Source organism: Aythya fuligula, chromosome 1, assembly GCF_009819795.1.
Source record: "Aythya fuligula isolate bAytFul2 chromosome 1, bAytFul2.pri, whole genome shotgun sequence".
Taxonomy (NCBI): Eukaryota; Metazoa; Chordata; class Aves; order Anseriformes; family Anatidae; genus Aythya; species Aythya fuligula.
Window position 1 is genome coordinate 97,506,003 of NC_045559.1, and position 18,986 is coordinate 97,524,988.

The 18,986-nt window shown below is 47.3% G+C and overlaps 1 protein-coding gene across 1 annotated transcript; it reads right to left on the minus strand.

Annotated features, from left to right (window-relative positions):
- ACP6 (acid phosphatase 6, lysophosphatidic) lies at positions 1-7,141 on the minus strand. Its single transcript, XM_032208026.1, has 10 exons — positions 7,109-7,141; positions 6,663-6,791; positions 6,433-6,563; positions 5,721-5,800; positions 4,825-4,912; positions 3,165-3,297; positions 2,298-2,398; positions 848-943; positions 462-627; positions 1-174 (listed from the first exon to the last, which is right to left on the minus strand). The coding sequence occupies exons 3-10, from the start codon at positions 6,525-6,527 to the stop codon at positions 34-36; spliced, it is 900 nt and encodes a 299-aa protein (XP_032063917.1). The 5' UTR covers positions 6,528-6,563; positions 6,663-6,791; positions 7,109-7,141; the 3' UTR covers positions 1-33.
- Positions 7,142-18,986: the final 11,845 nt, after the last annotated feature.

The following is an 18,986-nucleotide window of genomic DNA, read 5'->3' on the forward strand; positions in this document are numbered from 1 at the left end:
TTGTGACAATAAACCGTTTAATTTAAGAACTATTTACGAGTCACTTTGCTGATTCTCTTCCACTTGAGAGCACAGGTTATTGTATTCCTCTGGACTGACTGAATACTGTGAAAGTACTTCTAGAAATTCTTCCAGTGGGCAGAGACCTGCTCTACATCCTTTCACCACTTGCTCCTGCAAAGGCAAAGAGACAAAAATCACAGATCTTTTTTGTTGTTGATCCTGATGCATTCTTCAGCAGGGAAATATGCTAGCCAAGGCACGTCCGTGCATAAATTCGTATTGGATCTAGAGCCAGCTCACCAGAAGAGATGCCTTGGCTACTATGGATGAGCTGTAGGTGTCTTACTTTATCTGGCTCCATAGCATGACCAAAACAAGTCTCGTTTGACAGCTTTACACAGATGTGTGTGAAAACAAAAGCTAAGGACATGTACAATGGGCTTCCTGTGGGACCTTACCTCCCCGTGGTAAGACACGCGAACAAACCACTCTTTGGACTGCCGGTGCTGATACAGTTCCAGGGTCACATCCGCAGCGTAAGAGGGCCACTTGTGATCAAAGGTGCCCAGGGCCACCAGGAGAGGAATAAGGGTAACGTCATGAGAAGCATAGAGAATAAGCTTTCTGATAAAAAAAAAAAAAAAAAAAAAAAAAAGAGGAGGAAAAAAAGAAAAAAATCCTAAAAGGTTTGCTGTGTTTCTGTGGATAGCCAGTATTGCTCATGCTTTCCCTAGTCGAACACTCATTCTCTTTACTCACGCACTCAATATCTTTCTGAACCAGCTTTTCACACTGGCAGCAAGTTGGAATTTACAACGATTAGAGGGAGAGATCTGCCCTGTACCTGGCCTTTTCAGCTGGAGATGAGGAATCTGCTGCTTCTGTAATGTTCTTCTGTAAGGTATAGAAAAGGACACCAACACACATCTGAAGAACTTCTCTATAAAAGAAGCAGAAATAAATCTACTAGTTTTTTAACCTTTGAATTACTTAATTTCAAATGAACGCCTGGAAACCTGCTTTTCCCTCGCAAATTGTTAATGTGTATTGAATGTGGCTAAGAACTATTAAATGTGATTCCTACGGTTACTTTTTATTTCAGCAGTTGCTTAGTCACCACTGAGATTCCAGCGCGACTGCAGATTGGGAGGGGAGAAGTGCTAACAAGCCAGTCTCACAAGATGTGGTCCACATAAAGGAAAGGCCAGAAACTCCTTGATGTTCTCTATCCCATTTTGCTTCACCTAGTTGTGATCCTGGAAGCATGGATTTCAGCCAAGGAAGATGACTGTAGCTGACTGTGAGTGGCCAACCGAAGTGCCTGGAATCCTTGGGGTGGGAATAAGAAGAAAGCACCTACATTTACAAAATACGTATTTTTATCTCTGTATCAAACAAAGAGGAGATCTTTTTGACAACTTCTGGTGTGAAGAAACTCCCACTAATGAATAACAGAAACTAATGAATAACTTCCTAACTGGAAATGGAGTATGGTTGTGACTGTGGCTCTCTGGGCTGCTGTGGGACCAGGGGAAAATCAGTCATTCAGTACCTGAGGTCTCCAACACAAGTTAAAGAAAAGGCTAAGGCCAAGTGTCCTAACAGAAAGGGCAGTCCTGTGCCACCACCTGAGAAGCACATGTGACTATGGCAGCTGCGAATAAATCTGGAAAGCAAGCTGCTGCTAGGTTAGCAACTCAGCCACCTTTACAAATTACTGTGAAGTAATTAACTGCATGTAGCAGCAGATTCTTTTGCAAGTCATTACACGTGTGCAGGGCCTGGCATCACCTTTTCCACTAGCATCAACACTTCTCAGCCCAGCTGTGCAGGTGCCAGGCCTGGGATAAACGTACCTGGGTGGCGTTCAGACTGTAGTTGTGTGCCTGTAAGGACAGCCTTGCTTGTGCAGCCTCAGCACTCAGGCTCGAAGCATCTCCCATGCTCTTCTGCTTTTGCCTGACACAGGTTCACTTGAACAGCTTTGGCAACTGAGGCACTCGCTGCTTACCAGTGACTTCGTACTGTTCCTCGGGCATTACTCCTTCCACAGCTACCAGCAAAACGGGACATGAGCCCACATCTTGGCCTCCTCGCTGTGGACTTCCTGACTCAAGGCCTTGCACTGAGATGGCCAAGGCACAGACCTCACGAGGGAGCAATTACCTCTGGTGGGGAAATGGGGCAGACTGGGAAGGACTTCTGAGCTCTGCCACGGTAAGCTAGCGTAGCTCATCCACCCCGAGTATGCTAGGACAACCCCGCAGGCTGGAGGCACGGGTACAGGCAGTCACCTTGAACCGTCTTCCAGAAAGAAAAGCAGCGAGTCAACGGAGCGGCGCTCAACTGTCTGCTGGAAGCTCTTCAGCACAGGGCTGCTCGGCAAACCATGCGCCTGCAAGGAGAGGAGGTCATGTAACAACGGGCTCGCCCCTGTCTGAGCCAAGCCCGAAGCCACACCAATGACAGCCCGCAGACACTGGCTGTGCATGTCACAGCAGCTGTACCACTGCAGGCACTGCAGTATGTGTATCAGGAGTTCTTTTATGGTTTTTAAACACACGGACTCGCTCCACATACCAAAAGGACCCACATCTTTTCTTGAGGCTGTGTGAGGTGAGTAAAACAGGCCTTGAGCTATTCAGCTGACAGCTACACCAGCAAGCCCAATGACACGTTTTTGCTGGAGCTAATGGTATTAAGGGGAGGTACAAATATGCCCAGCTCCCTTCCAGTAGCAGAGGCAATCTGGCTCAGGGCCAGCATGCCAGAACCAGGATTAAGATGATCCTGTTAGGTGCCGACTGCCAAAAAAAGGGAAAGCACTTTGCCATTACAAGCGCTGTAATGGTGGTAACCAAGGCCCAGCCACCCTCTGAGCTCTACTGTGTTACACCTGAAAGAGATACTGGATTTCAAGGTAAGAACATAAACGCAGGAGGTAAGTCTTCAACCATCCTAGAAGAAGGCTGGCTCTGTATCTTGCCTTTTTAAAAAGGCTGTGCCAATTCTATAAACTTTCTGAATTAAATAGAAAGATACCGGGATACCCAATGGTATCAGTCGGCATTGACTCCTCCATTGTTCTCTCCATATGCACGGGGACAGGGCAAAAAAGGGTATTTCTTTCCGTAACAGCGTGACAATGCACCTCAGCTCACCTGCTCGGCATAAAGGTTATCAAGGAGAAGAAAAAAGTCCACAGACTTATCACAATCAATACCCATCTTCTCCTTAATTGTTTTCAAGTCATCGGAGATACCTGGCTGTAGCAGAGCATTCTTCAACTTCTGCCTGTCAGGGGATCAGGAAAAAACACAAACGAAACAAAAACTTTTCACACATCAGACTTCCTATCCCTCATTTTTTTAATAACCCCCAGTCCAGTGGAGATGTCTCACAGGGAGGAGTGGGAACACCGCTGGATACTGAGGGATTCCTGATGTTGGGAGTCTCCCTGGCAGAGGTCTGGGTTGGCCTCTGCTCTCATGGATGTGGGGGAACAAAAATTAAGATGAGATAGTAACATCTCCAGAGAGGAGGTTCCTGCAAGCAAAGGCTCTGTATTGGTTAACAACCTCTCCAAGGCGTAGCCTTTAACTGCCTCATGGAAGGAAAGAGCTGTGAAGCTTCGAGATGATTTCTGTATGGTGTGTGAAAAGGGAAACACCTAGGTACTCACTGGTAGCTTAAATTCATCCCTGACTTGGTTAGAAGCCACCTGCCCTCCTACACTGATTTGAATTTTATTTTTAAGTGTTTAGCTGAGACTAGCAATGCTAGCCAGATACTTCGAGTTAGGCATTTTGCATGTTTGTTTTTTTTGTCTGACTCTGGTCTGTTGGGGAAGAGGTGAGAGAAAGCATTTGTTTAGGAACAGCTTTAGTTTCTGTTTTGAAATCAAATTCGAAAAGATTCTGGCACAGGCAGACCTTTAGGCTGGGTCTGTGCTGCTTAATGCAGCTCAAGAAATCCACCACGACTTGGTTGCAAAATGTGCAGTCAGGGGGATGGAGGGAGGGAGCAGAAGAGCTGGCAGTTTACTCTCCTTTGGGCAAATCTGAATATCCTTTGGCTTCCCCAAGCTGCTTCTGTGGGCCGTCACCTCACTGCTGTCAAGAGCAACCTGTTGCCTGCAGTGTCGAGCACTATGTAATGAGCTTTTACAAAGGAATTCCGATAACCCTTAAATAACTTTGGACAAAAAGACACTAATGTATCATCCAACCGAACTGCAACACGTCTGTCTTGTCTGGTTTCCACCTGGTGCCCAACCTGGCATAAGCATTTATGGAGTGGCTGATTCCACAAACACGAGCGTCCTTTTTGTGGAGGATGTTTTTAATTTTATTTCAATAGTCTTTGTTAAAGGTGTCAAGGCTAAGTATATTCCTGTTTCTTGAAGGTATAAGCGTGGCAGGAATGTTATAATAATCCCCAGACGAGAAGATGAATTTAAAAAGGAGGCCCAGTGTGTTCACACATGAAAGGCATGGTAAAGGATGCAGATGACATTGATGCTGGCCTGCAGCAATGCCACAGAATAGCTGTACATTACCTAGTAATGAGTGTTTGCTAGTCGTACGCTAAATTAAATTACTCTTTCAAGAAAAAAATGTTTTTTTTCTTTCTTTCTGGTGCTACTGCTTGATATGTGACTCTGCTCACCTAGTGTTTTACACAACTGGCTAACCATTCCCAACAAACAGTAAGTGGCAGGGGAAGAAATTGAGAAATGAAAAGAAAATGTGCTGTTTTAAATTACTACTGCTCAAATGAAACAGCAGTGAAATCATACGGGGAGGCACGGCTGGCAATTACCTGCTCAAGCATTTCAGGCGCTGGCAGTTGTGGTAATTGGGGTAGAGGATTTCTGAGCTTGCATCATCAGTGACAATGACAACAGATCCTGTGGAACGAGAAGGAAGCTTCTGTGATCACTAGTGCATCTGCATGTCTTTAGACCGCTTTAATCACTCCCCCAGTCTTTCTGCTCAAGCCTACTGTTGTCAGCTAGCAATTCCCACTGAGCTATCACCTGCAGCACAATCCACTCTGCTGTTTCTGTTCACTTCGCGTTTATTTCCATAGGGCTGTCTGCTGTGTACCTTATAACACTTCCTAGTTGTGTGTTCATTTCTTTCCTAGTGTTTGCATGTGCCAAACATCAGTTCCTGTGTCACGAGGTGTAAGGATCTCTAGCAACATCACTTTTGGTATCTATTCCTGAGGGAGCAGAGTTCTTCAAAACCCAGAGTGTATTTCTAGGACATACAAGTAGTTGTCAACTGTTGCATACAGCTGAAAGTTACTCCACACACTAAACTTGTGAGGGATCCTGGTACTCCTATTGCCGAGATACTCTGATTTCTCTAAGAAACTTTCCTCAGATGTGGCAGTGCATCTTGTGAACACTGGGCCTGGACACTCTGCCCTCTTGATTCTGAAGTGCGGTTAACGCAAACCTCCTCAGCAGGTCTGAACTTGCAGCACAGATGGCAACAGATCCAAGCTGAGCATCGGCAGTAAGCTACGCAAAGAGAGGGAGCAAGTGACAAGTTGATAAAGAACACACAGGACAGCACGAGGAAGAGGGCCAGGAGCAAAGAGCTGATGAAGAAGCAACAACCGGGAGCCAGAGAGAGTCGGGATGTGAGAGGTGTGTGCATCTAGGGAAGACTGATTAAGGAAAGGTACTGGTCAGAAGTCTCCCCAACCTTCTTTCTGCTGTTGGTACAGCCCAGCCAGCAGGCACCGTGTGGACTCCAGGTTCCGGAAAATATTAGTGGAACGGACGCTGAAAGAGAGAAAGCAGCCTGTGAGGTAGCACTTTCTCCTTCGCGTGGACAGGGCTGCAGCTGGGGTGGACTTGCTGGAACTGAGAGTTCAGATTTCACTCTGGCTTTGGAAACCTGCGGTGGGATTCATCTCGCCCTGCTATGGATACCTTAAATACAGACACCTCTCTCTGAACTACCATTTAACTTCCCTTCAGAGACAGTGAAAATGATGAATGGGCACTTATCTGTGATTTTATCTCATCCTAATCCAGACACTCCCAGCATTACTGATGTGAGCAGCGGGGGTGCACTTGATCTCACTGAACTTTAGTTATTTCATCTACAGCGAGTTCAACTGCGCTCCAGAGATGTCTGTTCCTCTTCAGTCACCACAAAAGGACATAATGTCAGTGGCTAAACCTCGGTGCAATGAATCCATCCCTAGCTTCCCTCCCAGGACTGCCGGGAAATCAGATGCTTCGTGTCATGAGTGGGATCTCACGCTGGGCTCTGCAGACTGACCGGAGATGAAGGCCCAGTCTGCTATGCGAGGGAGAGATGTCCGCGGTCAGGAAGCTTCCCTAGCGGAGGGGTACTTGCCAGGAGGGAGGAAGCAAGGCGAGGTCCAGAAAGGTACCGAGAGACTCACAGGACTTCAGCAGGCTTAAAGGTCGGCGAGAGAAAGTTGGCTTCTTCCACGTAGCTCCTCCTCAGCCTCTCCCCCAGGGCAAACATCTGCTGCATCCCCACTGTCGTCAGCTGCCCCGCGATCGCGCCGCCCTAGGTACAAAAAAGAGGAAGGGTCGGCGTCGCAATGGGGAAATAAACGAGCCTGGGGCGGGTTGGAAATACACAGGGGGAGCACTCAGAAACCCTCACCTTGAACGTCGTCTTCTTGTAGTTCTCCTCGTAGGGCGAGGGCGGCCGCGGGCCCCCGCTCAGGTCGGTCACGGTGTAGTCCAGCCGGGTGCGGGCGGGCACCTCCAGCAGCCGGGGGTGCCACTCCACCTGCACGGGCACACAGCGCCTCAGCGGGGCCACCACGAGCCCCGGGACCACCACAGCCCCCGTGGGGGCCACCCCAAGCCCCCCCCGCTCGCCCCCTGCTCACCGGCGCCGCCCCCGGGAGGGGCCGCAGCGGGGTGCGGGCGCCGTGCCGGAAGAGCACCTGCACCAGCCGCAGCTCCAGGGCCCCGCTCTCGGCCCCCTGCCCCTCGGGTGCTGCCCCCTCGGGTGCCGCCCCTGCCCCCCGGCGCTGCTGCCGCGCCCAGAGCCCCAGCCCGCCCGCCAGCCCCAGCCCGCCCAGCAGCCCCAGCCGCCGGCACCAGCCCATGGCGCCGCTCTCCCGCCGCCGCCGCCGGCCGCCGCGGGGGGTGCCGGGAAGCCGAGTGCCCCGCCCAAGGCGGCGGGCGGCGGGGGAGCGGCGCGGGACTACAACTCCCAGCGGGCACCGCGCCACCCCGCTCCTCCCTCAGGGAACAGACCCCCCCCCCCCGCCTTATTTTTCCTTTATTTAAAATAAATAAATAAATAAATAAATCCTGTGAGCGTGTTGAAGTTCTCGTGTCCCCGTGGGCTGCCTCACCAACTGTAGGGAGCTGTGGGGACCACATCTGGGGACCACATCTGGGGACCGCCCGTGCATCCCCCTCGGCTCCATCACTGGCCGCCCCCTAACAGCACTGAGGGGAAGGGGGTTTGGGGCAGATGGTGCCTTGTGCTCAGGTCTCTGGTGGCAACGCTGGGGTCCTTCAGTCAGCTCATAGCGTGAATATAAGGGGAAAAGCCCCGCTGGTAGCGCTCCTCAAATGGAGGCACCTCACTGACAGAAGGGCTCGGTACCAATACTCCCTTGACCCCACAGCCTTGCCAGCTGAGGTCTGCGGGCAGTGCTAAAGATGATGCTCCCAGCTTGTTGGTGGTGCTGGTTAAAAGAAGGGATTTTTCCACAGTGAGGGTGGTAAACAAGTTCTCTTTAAGCATAGGTGCCCAGCTGGCACCAATCGAGGTACTCCTGGAAGAGAGCAGTGGTTGCTGAGGCAATCGGCTGTGCTACTTAGCATCTTTTTAGCACAGTAGCTAATAACTGGTAGATGTGGGAGCTAGACAGCTGTGTATCCACAACGCCTTTGTTGGGCTTTATAAAGCAGCAACCAACAAGTTTCTGTCTCCTCCATTCCTATGAATCTCCAAGTTCAAGTGTTTGTGGTGACATCACTCTGACATAAGTAATATTTCTACCAAGGAATAAGCTGTTTACCTGTTTCTTAGACCAGATCTATTTGGCTTTGACTCATTAAGGTTTACTGTGTTCCTCCTCATGCATCCGTCCTGCCTCTACATGTATGCTATGGGCCCTGATATTCCTTTCCCCTAGGCTTACTCTACTTTATCCCTACTTTACCCAGCTCCTCTTTCTTTCCCAACTTCTTTCACGCCTACGCTGATAGCTCTTGATGCCCTCCTTTTCCTGGTTGCCCTTCTCCTTTGTGTCTCTCCTCCCTGCTTCTCTTCCCTCTTTCAGGGTGCCAGCACTTTAAAACACCTTAGAGTTTTAAACTCCTTTTGGACTCTAAAGAGTTTTAAAATCAGGGATATTTAGGATCAGGAAAAGTTTTACAGAAATTTGTGATGTTCGTGAAAGCTATGAATCAGTTACTTTATTGTCTGTAAAGATCAGTTCTTTAACTTGTCCATAGGGAATTGCAGCCCTGATTACAGTGCGTTCACTATCTCCTTCTTTTAGATTTTCCCATTTGGAAACAGGCTTTGTCTGTGGGAATTGGTGGAATGTGGTCTTTGGAAGATCACACATGAAAAAAATGCTGTGAAGACTGGGCCAAAAAAGGTGTTTTCAGTAAACAAGGCCCTAGGGAAAGTTCCTGACTGGAGATTGATACCAGGAGGTGTTGGTGTCTCTGGGACCTCCTAAAGTGTCCATGGTTTTTGACAAGGGTAAAGGTGTTCCTTCTGTGCTCCACTGCTGCCCTCCCTTTCTTTGGGAAGAGTCTTGCCTCCTCTGTTTCCAACGCTTTCTATTTCTGCTTGGTCTGAAGTGATCTGTTGGCTTTCTGCTGTTTGCATGCTTTCTGCTGCTTTTCCTTTGTACTATTGCCAAGAGCATGCCCCAAAGGACACAGGGCAAACAGCATCAGAAAGCTATGCCTAACACTTAACATCAGGGCCATCATCGTGGCTGCTGACCAGGTCCATCTGACCGGGTTTGCTTGGCCACGTTGAGTTCAGAAGCTCAGCAGCTAGTGCAGGTGCTGCTTGTGTTGTCTGGGGCCAGCTAGGACTGTGAGGATGAGAGGACCCAGTGGACCTTCCTGCCCCAGCTACCTCTCCCTGGCTCCCAGCTGTCCCGCTCTCTGTTTTTCCCACTGAATGCAATTAAAGAAATCCTGGAAAGAGACACAAGATTGTTTCCCTTGGGGCTGACCCTGAAAGAAAGAGGAGCCGTGTGTGGATACACGTGGTATAGGCGCCAGGCTGGGAAAGAAGCTCAGTGCGGGCCGAAGGAGGGTGTCTGTCAATGTCTGCTTGGCAGGCCCGGCATTTCCTGCTCCCAGGGGGACCTGCTGGGAAATCGCATGTGGCCCCAGTCACCACCACAGCTCAGCGCTTGCCAGATTTTAAAAGCAAGTATCCTCAAACCAAATGACATGATTCAGATGGAAACCGAAGGCAAAGGCAAATAAATAATTTGGAAGAGCTGGGCATAGGAAATCCCCTGGGTGTGAATTCTGAGGATGCCTTTGTCAGTTCCTGGGGGTGATCCAGGCACAGCTCGCTGGCCTTCTCCTGGGCTGGAGACTGGCACATGCAGGGACTCACGCAGCTGGCACGTGCAGGGAGCAGGGCTAAGGAGCAGCAGGAGCGAGCGTGGAAACCTGCACAAAGGGCAGAGGGAGGAGGCGCTGCAGGCAGCGAGGGTGGCACAGCCACCAGCTCTGCCATCCCTCTGCAGGTGGGGGAATTGGGTGATCTTGGTGGTGTCTCAAAGCAGTGCTGTTCCTAAAGGGTTACCTGAGTTTCCAGAGTATGCAGCTTGTGAAGCAGAGGAGCATGGCCATAGCAGAGATGAAAAGATTACTGCAGAAGCCAATAAAATAACAAATGGAGAAATCAAGCCTGAATTGCGTGATGTGGGGGGTGAGGGAGGAAAAGATGCTGTGTGGAGAGGGAATAGAAAAGGTAGTTAAGAGGGGGGAAAGAGAGGGGAGAGAGAGAGATGACGTGATGTAAATGAGCAGAGGTGGAACAAGGGAAGAGGCTGGCAGTGCCTTTATTTGCATTCCCATTCTAACCTTACACTGGAAGAAAACCCCAGTTCCTGTGAAGCTGTGAAGACTGGGACTGCGGTGTCCCTCCTGGGGGGATTTGGCTGCTGCCAAGCAGCATTTCTGTAGAGATGTATTTTAGAATACACCATGCCACAGCAGGCGTGTGCAATTAGAGGAGAGCTCTCCAAAATAGCAGGCGGCTGTCGATTTTTTAGCAAATGGTGTTGCCCCCTCCCCTTTTTTTTTCTTTGTCCAACTGTGTAGAAATTTATTCTAAGATGCATCATCTTTACAGAAACATTTTCAAAGGACCTGTTATTTTTACCCTTCTGTTGCTTTTTGTGACCAGATGAGGAGCAGAAGGCTATTCCAATGACCACTGTGGGTGAGCTTCGTTTCTCTGGGGGAAGTTAATGAACTCTAACAAATAAGCAAGTTTCAGGAACTCGTGCTCTCTGAAAGCAGAGTGCAAATTTCCTCCTGGCTGGAATTTAACCAAATTATGATGATTGCTACCTTTGCAAAGTATTACTATTCCTTTCATTTGCCTTTTTATAGTGCTCCACAAATGGATCGCATCTCAGAACACTCCTGTGTGGTAAACTTGCATTTACATCCTCATTGTCTTGAAAATAAAAGTGATTCGTAGTGAGTTTCAGTTTGACCAAACCACACAGTCATTATGTGGCTGATACATGGATAAGTTATTTACTCTGTTGTTTGCTTAAAGTTCAAGACCAACAATCATGATTAGATTTTTTTTTTCTCCCACATTGTGCATTGAAATTAAGAAGTGTTTAAAAGATACCCACCAAAGAAACAATTTAGCCTGACAAGTTCCAGTGTTTCATTGTTTCTTGGTTTACTGAAAACCTGAACAAATGGCTAGAGCTGTTTGTGGTGTAAATCAGAGATACCACAAACAATCCTCATGGTAGAAACACAAAGAGAATTTGGACACCCCTCAGGTAGATGTTATTTCTTTCTTTTATTTTCTGAATGGTAAGGGTCAGAAAATAGTCTTGCATTGCCTCTGGCTTCTCTGCTTCCTTTCCAAGAGCTTTTTGCTCAGCAAGGGGAGCAAGCTGGAAAGGTTCCCCAGCAGCTGTGAGCAAGCACGGGCTGCAGCTGCACTGGGAGCGTGGCAGTGAAGCTGGCTGCCACAGGAGGGTGATGTACCCAGGCTCGTGTGAGTGTCCAAAGCCAACCACAAACAGCTAATGCCACGTGTGGTGTCCCCTGCCCCAGTTTTGTGGGGCACCAGGAGGATCTGTGTGCAGCAGAAAGGGTCAAATCTTACTGTGGGTGTTTTATTATCCTGCCCAATACGCCGTTCCAGCAAATGTTTGCATGGCTGGCTCTCCAATTGTGTACAGAAGCGCTAATTTTCTCTCTGGTGTCTTGAAATAACAGCAGCTAATCAGATCTCAGGTGCTGTGACCAGCAGGTCTCCTCTGTTGTAGACAATGATATGTGCAGTATTCATGTTCAAAATTACAAACCTCTCTTTACAATGCAGCCACAAGAGCCTTCACCATATGCAACGGTGGTGCTAATGGTGATATCTCTGTCCTGCGAGGATCAATGACCACAGCATCTATAATAAGCTAGTCAGTCTGGGCATGTAAGTCTGTTGCATTCAAAAAGAGGGGAAAAATATTTATAAATTGTTTGAGTATGCTATATTGCTTTCCGTGGAGCTATATCACTCTTGTCTCTGCTTCAGTCTGTCTGTTGTTGTAAACCTTGCAGCCAGCTGCTTGGTGAGCAAGGCAGCTCGGGAAATGGAAAGAATGTCTCCACTCCTCATTTCTGTGACCCTTTGGGGTGGAATTGGCAAAAATAAACTCCTAGATGCCGCCACAGACCGAGCCCTCCCCACAAGGCATGGTTCATAGTATAGCCAGACCCAGTACAAGCATATGGATCTATGCATCTCATCACTTTTCCTGCATGCTCTCACATCACCAGTTTACCTTCCTTGTTTTGGTCAGCAGTGAAATGGTGTGTGCTGATGTTTGCAGTCATTGCTTTAGTTCTGTATTTGGGTAGGTTGTTTGAGACACTCCTGAAAGCTGGAGTCACAGTATTTAGAGTCAGCATCATAAGGGCATTTTCAGAGTCGTTTTTTCTCTAGGTTCAACAAATAGCATGTCAGACAGTCAGTTTTTTCCATGTGCCTCTTGCACGGGACCATGTGATTTTTCCTCTCTTTTCCTTATAAGTTGCAGGCTCAGGCATTTGGTCATTACGAGCAGCAGAAGCCGACTATGCTGGGTGGCATGCTGGTTGTGGAGGGGCTTGTCCTCGGTTTCTGTAACCTAGTGCAAAAGATGCGCTCCCTGCCTTCTGTTTTTCTTTTGTTCGAACTTTGTCATCCTAAACTGGATGGCCTGCAGCCATCTGCTGCATTTGGTAGTCTGCGGGATCATGCAGACTCAATTATGCGCCTCTCTGGCATAACAGCAGGACAGTTTTCTCGTCAGCTTTAAAAGGGTGATTTCTCCATGGAAAATGAAGGCTTAGATAAGGAGGAACCTCCAGCAGCAGGCTCAATAAGCTGTTCCCAGCTGCATCAGATGAAGTCTCTGTGCTTGCATGGCAGAGCTGCCCTGGGTGTGGTGGGAGAGCTGCCAGGCACTCGCTGCTGCTGAGCTGCTGCATCCCGAGGCTCAGTGCTCTGGCACTGCAGCAGATGTGCTCTCCTGTGGCAGCACTGAACTGTTTGGCATTTTTAATCTTTGCCAGCTCCTTTGCTTTTTGTGAGTATATATTACATCAAAAGGTTGGGGATGATATGAAGTTAAAGGAGATGGTGTAAGTATAGATGGTTCTAGTTACTTTTTTTCTAAGCAACCAGAGGAGAGGGGCTACAAAGAGAACATTTTGAACCTTACAGTGCGTTCCTAGCAAGTTAAGCTGTTTTGTTACACTTTCATACTCATACAGAAGTGACCAAACAGTAGGATTTGTGTGTGTGATACAACCTGTGATGTGTCTTCCACCTCTTGCAGGGTGGAGAGACCTAACTGGAGCTGGGGTGAGATGTTACCCACTTGTAGTGCTGCAAGCTTAGGTTAAGTTTTGAGATTCAAGGGCAGCTTCCCGTTTTCTTCTTAACCTTCACTGCAGGTGGCAGACCTGCTGGGTTTCAACATGTGGTCATCCAGATTGGATGTCTGACTCCTTGTAGGTTGCCCATAGCACCCCAGTCTCTTTTCTCTTTTCAGATATGCTCCTCTTTGCTATCTGAGGATGGGGACCAGCTCAAGTGGTGGGTTTGTCAGCTACAAGAGGGGAAAAACCTCGTCTCAGGGACCCATGCTATTTACATTCAAGGCATTTCTGGTCCCACCAGCTGTTCTGTGTGTGTTATTTTCAGAAGGGCAACAATCTGTGGGAGGTCAGGAGGGTGGAATTGTGTGAATTCAGCGGGTGAAGGAGATCAAAACGCTTGGAAGTCCTCAGGCCTCATCGTGACAGAGAGTCAGGATCCCAGATGATGATGGCTTACAGACTGGGAGAATTTAAGGAGAGCTCTGAATGTGCTGCTTGTATGGCTAGCAAGGGCTGCCTCGCTGGGTGTTTTTTAGCTGTTTTCAAGAGTCATCTGTGTTTACACTGCTGGCAGGACCACCTGTTATTTATTGAACAATAATATATATGTGTGTGTGTATAAATTGCTGCATTTCTGCATTTATTTTTAGCCCTTTCTAAAAACCCCCAACAGGTTTCAAAGATGCTGTGGATTGTAAGTGGTGCCTGACAGCATTGCTCACATTGACGGTTGTCAGAATTTTCCGTGATAAATCTCTGCTTTGAAAGGCTTATAACTCATCCTTCTATTCTTGGTCTTGCAGCTCTCATATCCTGGGAAAACAAACCTTTTTTTAAACTGTGTTTTTCCACACAGGTTTGTGAAAATCTTTTTTTTTTTTTTTTTTTTTTTTTTAATTTGGCCTAAATGAGACCTTTTCCAAAGCAGATATCGTGTCTTGTCACTTTATTTCTCAGTGCCTAATTGCAACTGTGTGGCAGGTCTCTTTAATACATTTCATACGGTCAAATGGAAAACTATTTTGCGTATCAGACTGACATAGACATTTGATAGTGTCTATCAGTAAAGAGGCAGCAGCAGTAGGCTCCCCGCACCATCCCTAATCAAGCACAAAACCAGCTGCATTATGGCAGAGGCTGGGCAGCCTCTGGATGTGGTGTTGCAGAACTGTAGGGTGAATGCTCCTGGAGTACTAGCAGAGGGATGAGTTGTACCATGTTCTTTATATCCTTTAACAAAGGAGGTGCATACTACTTATTATTGGAAGAGAAATCCGGTAGGAATCAGCAGCTGATGACTTTAATGAAGAAATACTGTTATTCCTTATTAACTTTATGGTTCATATGTTCATAGTGTCTTCCACCCATGCAATGCAAAGCAGTTCTCAATTGTAAATCTGTACCATTCCCCAGTGAAGTCCTGTAATTATGAAGTGAAGTCTTATAATATGAAGTCATTATGATTTCTAGTGCACACATAGAAAAGACAGTGTTGTGAGGAGATCTAATGATTTGTCCTGGTGATGCAGCAAATCCATGGCAGACAGAGAACAGCACACAGGAACCTGAGTCATGCAACAGTGCTGGAAGGAGTGAATTGTATCTCTTGTGAGGGTGTTCACAGCTTTTTGAAAGCTGTTAAAATGTTAACTGCAAGTAATATATTTGCTTGAAGATTGTAGGTGATAATTCAAACCATGAAGGTAATGAACTTGAAACTGGGTCCTGACACATTAGGAGAATTGTGGAGGGAGCACTGGGAGCTTGAGCTGAATCAAAGTTGATGTAATTTCACATGGAGTGTTCAGTAGGCCATTCAAACACAGATTATTTTTTGGCACACAGCAAGGAAGGCTGTGAGGTAGTGAAGTACATGCAGAAGGGCTTGTATGTGCAAAGTCTCAGCTGTTTCTCCAAATATGTTATTAGGTATTTGAATTAGGGATACGATCTTTCTTCAGGTCTTGCCTGAAGATGGCCCATCATGGTTGCAAAAATGTTGCTATTACAAAATGGAAGTAGTGCTACACTGCTTTTGTGCAAAGTACACAAGTACCTGCACGGTGCCATATCTGTTTTTTATTGCAGCTCCAGACATGGGGTTTAACCTTGGACATTGTCCTATTTGTCCTGCTTCCCTTGTCCATCTTTCACCTATCTCAGGCCATTGCATTTCAGTAGGATCTCAGCATCTTCTTAGGGGTAGGCAAGGGCTGCATTTTCCAGATGGATTTCAGGCAAAGAAAGGTTTATTGTCTTGCTGGTTGTCACACACACACATCTTGATGGAGTAGGGACCGGAGGGTGCTCTCCAAAGTTTTAGCTGGGTGTCTGAGCCTCTTGTTTTGGCTCTGTGTTATCTCTTGTTGCCATTCTGATCCCATGTGGCTGTCAGCTGTACCAGTCACTGCTTCATGGGTATTTGCACTGCTACCAGTTCTCATGTCTCAATTGGGAGTCATTTGATGCGAGTGACTGAGATTCCTTGAAAGAAAGAATTTGAAGTATCCCAGACAATGGTATGGCTATGTCTTAAGACTTTTTCAGTACTTATTTTAAGGATTGTTGATATATATGAGTGTTTCTAGGGCTTTGGTATCTGTGGTTTCAGTCATTAAAGGGTCAGAAGCAAAGCAGCTTTTGTGCTGGAGTTTAATATCCTCCCCTTGTAAGATAGTAGGGTAAATGTGAAGAGAAGCTTTTGATTTAATAACTTCAGTGACAGTGAGATCATAAGGAAGGGCCAGCAGAACATTTTTCAAGAATTGTTCAGCGTTTCTGAAGAAAGATTCCTGGTAAAACATGACTGCAAGTTGACAGAGTCAACAAATGAGTCAGTGAGGGGAATGTGACAGGTCTCCCTTACTAAAAGACTTTATTACGCGATCTCTTCCTCTCAATTACCCTAATTTGAAGTGGGGAGCTAATGAATATTGCTAAATGGATTGAAACAAACAGCAGCGCTGTGGACAGAAAATAATCATTATGAACTGCAGTGCATTGACGGCAGTGAATTTGTCACAGACGTGTGGGCTGTGAGGCTGGCGTGACTACCCCGGCTCTCTGACTAGCGTGGGGAGCGGACCAGGCCCTGAGGGGCTGCGAGCGCATGGCGCCATGAGGCAGCGCTGGCCTGCGCGCCGAGGCCTACAGGCACGGGGTGGTGGCAGCCCCCATCCTGCTTGTGGGGAGGGCGCTTGGGGAAGCGGTGGGGTGTCTGTGCTGTAGGAACTGGGCTGGTCACCCCGCAGTGGGTGTGCATGGGGAGAAGAAAAGGGTTGTTGAGGTGTCGCCGTGTGGGCTTTTGAGGACCTTATCTGTCTGTCGGGTAGCTCCCTGTGTGGGGAGCCTGTGGTGTGTTTGCTCAGACAGAGATGCCTGACAGGAATTAGTGAGGGTTATTCTGAGTCCTTTTTAACATAAATAACTTCTTTATTGAGGACTTTGAAGTGGGTACTTCAATGAGCTTTTCAGAGAGTCCTCAAATTTGACACATTGGAAATGCCAGAGACAAAAGGAAGCATGGAGAAACTAGAAATGTGGAAAGGAACATATAGCTGTACCCTAAGAAAAGACAAGACCACAGAGGGGTAAAAATAATCCCAAGTCTCATTTCAGAGGGGAAGAAAAGCTGAGAAAAGAGGTCTAGTGATCTGGGAGGGGAAAGCTGATTGGAAAAATAGTCCGGTTTTCAGTGGAGTATCAGTTACAAACCACATGTGCCCTTGGGTTGTTAGTTCATGTTAGGCAGTGAAGGTGACAGCAATTTCTGCTGTACCTAAGGCTTTCTTGAATGTGGGATGAATTAGAAGAAAAGCCAGGTGGAAACTGAGCATTATTTAGCAGTGGCTAAGTTGAGACATTTGTTTCTGAGACTTGTTGCCCGTAACCTGGCACCCATCAAACCGGTTCTGTTAAGAGCACTTTTCAACCTCAAACCCTGTTCCCAGGCTGAACAGCTGGCATGGCATTTACTTAAAAAACAAACCCAAACAAATAGCAGCAAGTTTCTGACCTCAAGCTTGCCTCTCCCTGCTAATCTGATTCCTTTTAAGGGTAGGAGCTGGTGGGTAATGTAATTTTTAGTGAAAGCCTGTGTGTAGCTGAGTATGAGAGTGTCGGGTTTTACTGGGGGTGCTGTTAAAAATGGCATGTCCTAGCAGCACATATCCAGTTTCTGGAAAAATCACTAGATGTGACTTTTGCTCTCTTTATATTGTCATATAGCTGACCACCATGGACATGCCTTTTTAAGGTTAGGCTCATGTCCAACGTGAACAAGAAAATTTAACTCTCTCATGGGTCCCCAGCCGTGCATACTGATGTCTGGCTTGGCTGCATCTGCCCCTGCTGTCTAAATTAACCTTATGGTGAAGAGGAGCTACTGTGTGTGAACAGTGAGTCACAAGACCCCACTTGGAATAATCCCTGAGCGCTTCCCCACTTTGGTCCAGCCCTGTCAGATGGAGATATCCTCATGAAAAGTAACAGTGGTCCATGGAGAGCTCTTCTTGCCTAAGGATGCATGAGAACAGCAGGACAGCAGAGTACGTGGCCTGAGAGAGTGGGAAGAGGCAGGGTGTCTGCCAAATTCCCTGCCGCCCACTGCCCTGTTCCTGCAGACAGAGCCTCAGGGGAGCTCATTACGTGCCAACCGAGCAGGGGTTGAGGCCAGAGTAATACGGAAATGAAAAAAGAAAAGGATTGCCTAATCCACTAGTAAGATGTAGCCACTTTGAGGGAGGAACATGGCTTAATGTAGCAGTCCTACAGGCCTCGGTCCAGAAATAGGTTTAAAGGAGTAAGTAAATATATTGCAGCTGCTCAGAGTTTTGCTTCCCAGCTTGCTCTGGGGGAATACTTTTTGCTAGCAAACACAGCGTGATTACTTTTATTCATCCAGAGACCGCTGCCTTTGTGTGAATAGGTAGGCTATGAAGCCCTGCGTTAGCTTGGCAAATTGTGTTAGAGGCTGGGGAGTGTTTTTATGCCTGAGTGGCAGTGCTTTTGCAATGCTTCTGCTATATTTTGTGCTTGCCAAGTGTAGGGGCTTGCAAGGATGCTGTGAAGCCCTCTGTGCAGGATCACAAAGTGGAGAGAGTTGCTTGCATTAAGAAGCTGATGGAATATTCTAACCTTCTGGTAGGGACTTTGTGAGCAGACAAGAAAGTGGGGTCTTCTGCACCCCTTGTGCACACCCCTCCTTCACATGTGGGTCCCACACAACTCCCAGCCATGCCTCGGGCTGTGCCTAGGGCCCAGCGAAAGGCAGACAAATATGCGTTTGAGCTAACTTCTACTTCCACCAACAGAGTATTAGAGGATTACAGGTCTCTCAGATGTTTGCTCTGACTGGTATAACTGTCCTTAAAATGTGTTCCGGTGTGAATTCATGGCATGTACTCTACTGTGGAGGTGTGTTGTTTGGTTGGTTACACAATATTGTTTGTGCTTCCCAATGGCTCGAGGAACACACAGCTGCCTCTGGGGTGAATATTTGTACATACGAATTTAAAACTTAGTTTCCATGGCTGACATGCACTTTCTGAGAGCTCTATTGCCCGTCAAACTCAATCACTCAAATATCTGTGGGAAAACAGTGGTGGTATGTGAATGTGGCCTCAGCAAATCCATTTAAAAAAATGTAAAACAATGTTCACTGCAGGAAAAATGAACAATTTCTGCATTATTTGGCTGAAGTGGGTGTTATAAACTCATTTGATTTTCTTTCTTTTTCTGTCATCACATTTTCATGGTGATGTAGTATCTATCTATATGAGTGTGTGTGTGCTGCTACAATTCCTGTGGTCCCCAGAAAGATCTTTATTCATCTAGCCCATACAAGCAACAAACACTGAGG

Bases quoted from the DNA above. Each gene is read 5' to 3' on its own strand.
- ACP6 (XM_032208026.1), bottom strand. From the start codon at position 6,527: ATGCAGCAGATGTTTGCCCTGGGGGAGAGGCTGAGGAGGAGCTACGTG. The intron at 4,913-5,720 runs GTTGGGGAGACT...CTCGTTCCACAG, and splicing joins GTACCAACAGCAGAAAGAAG to GATCTGTTGTCATTGTCACT. The intron at 175-461 runs GTAAGGTCCCAC...TTGCCTTTGCAG, and splicing joins GCGTGTCTTACCACGGGGAG to GAGCAAGTGGTGAAAGGATG.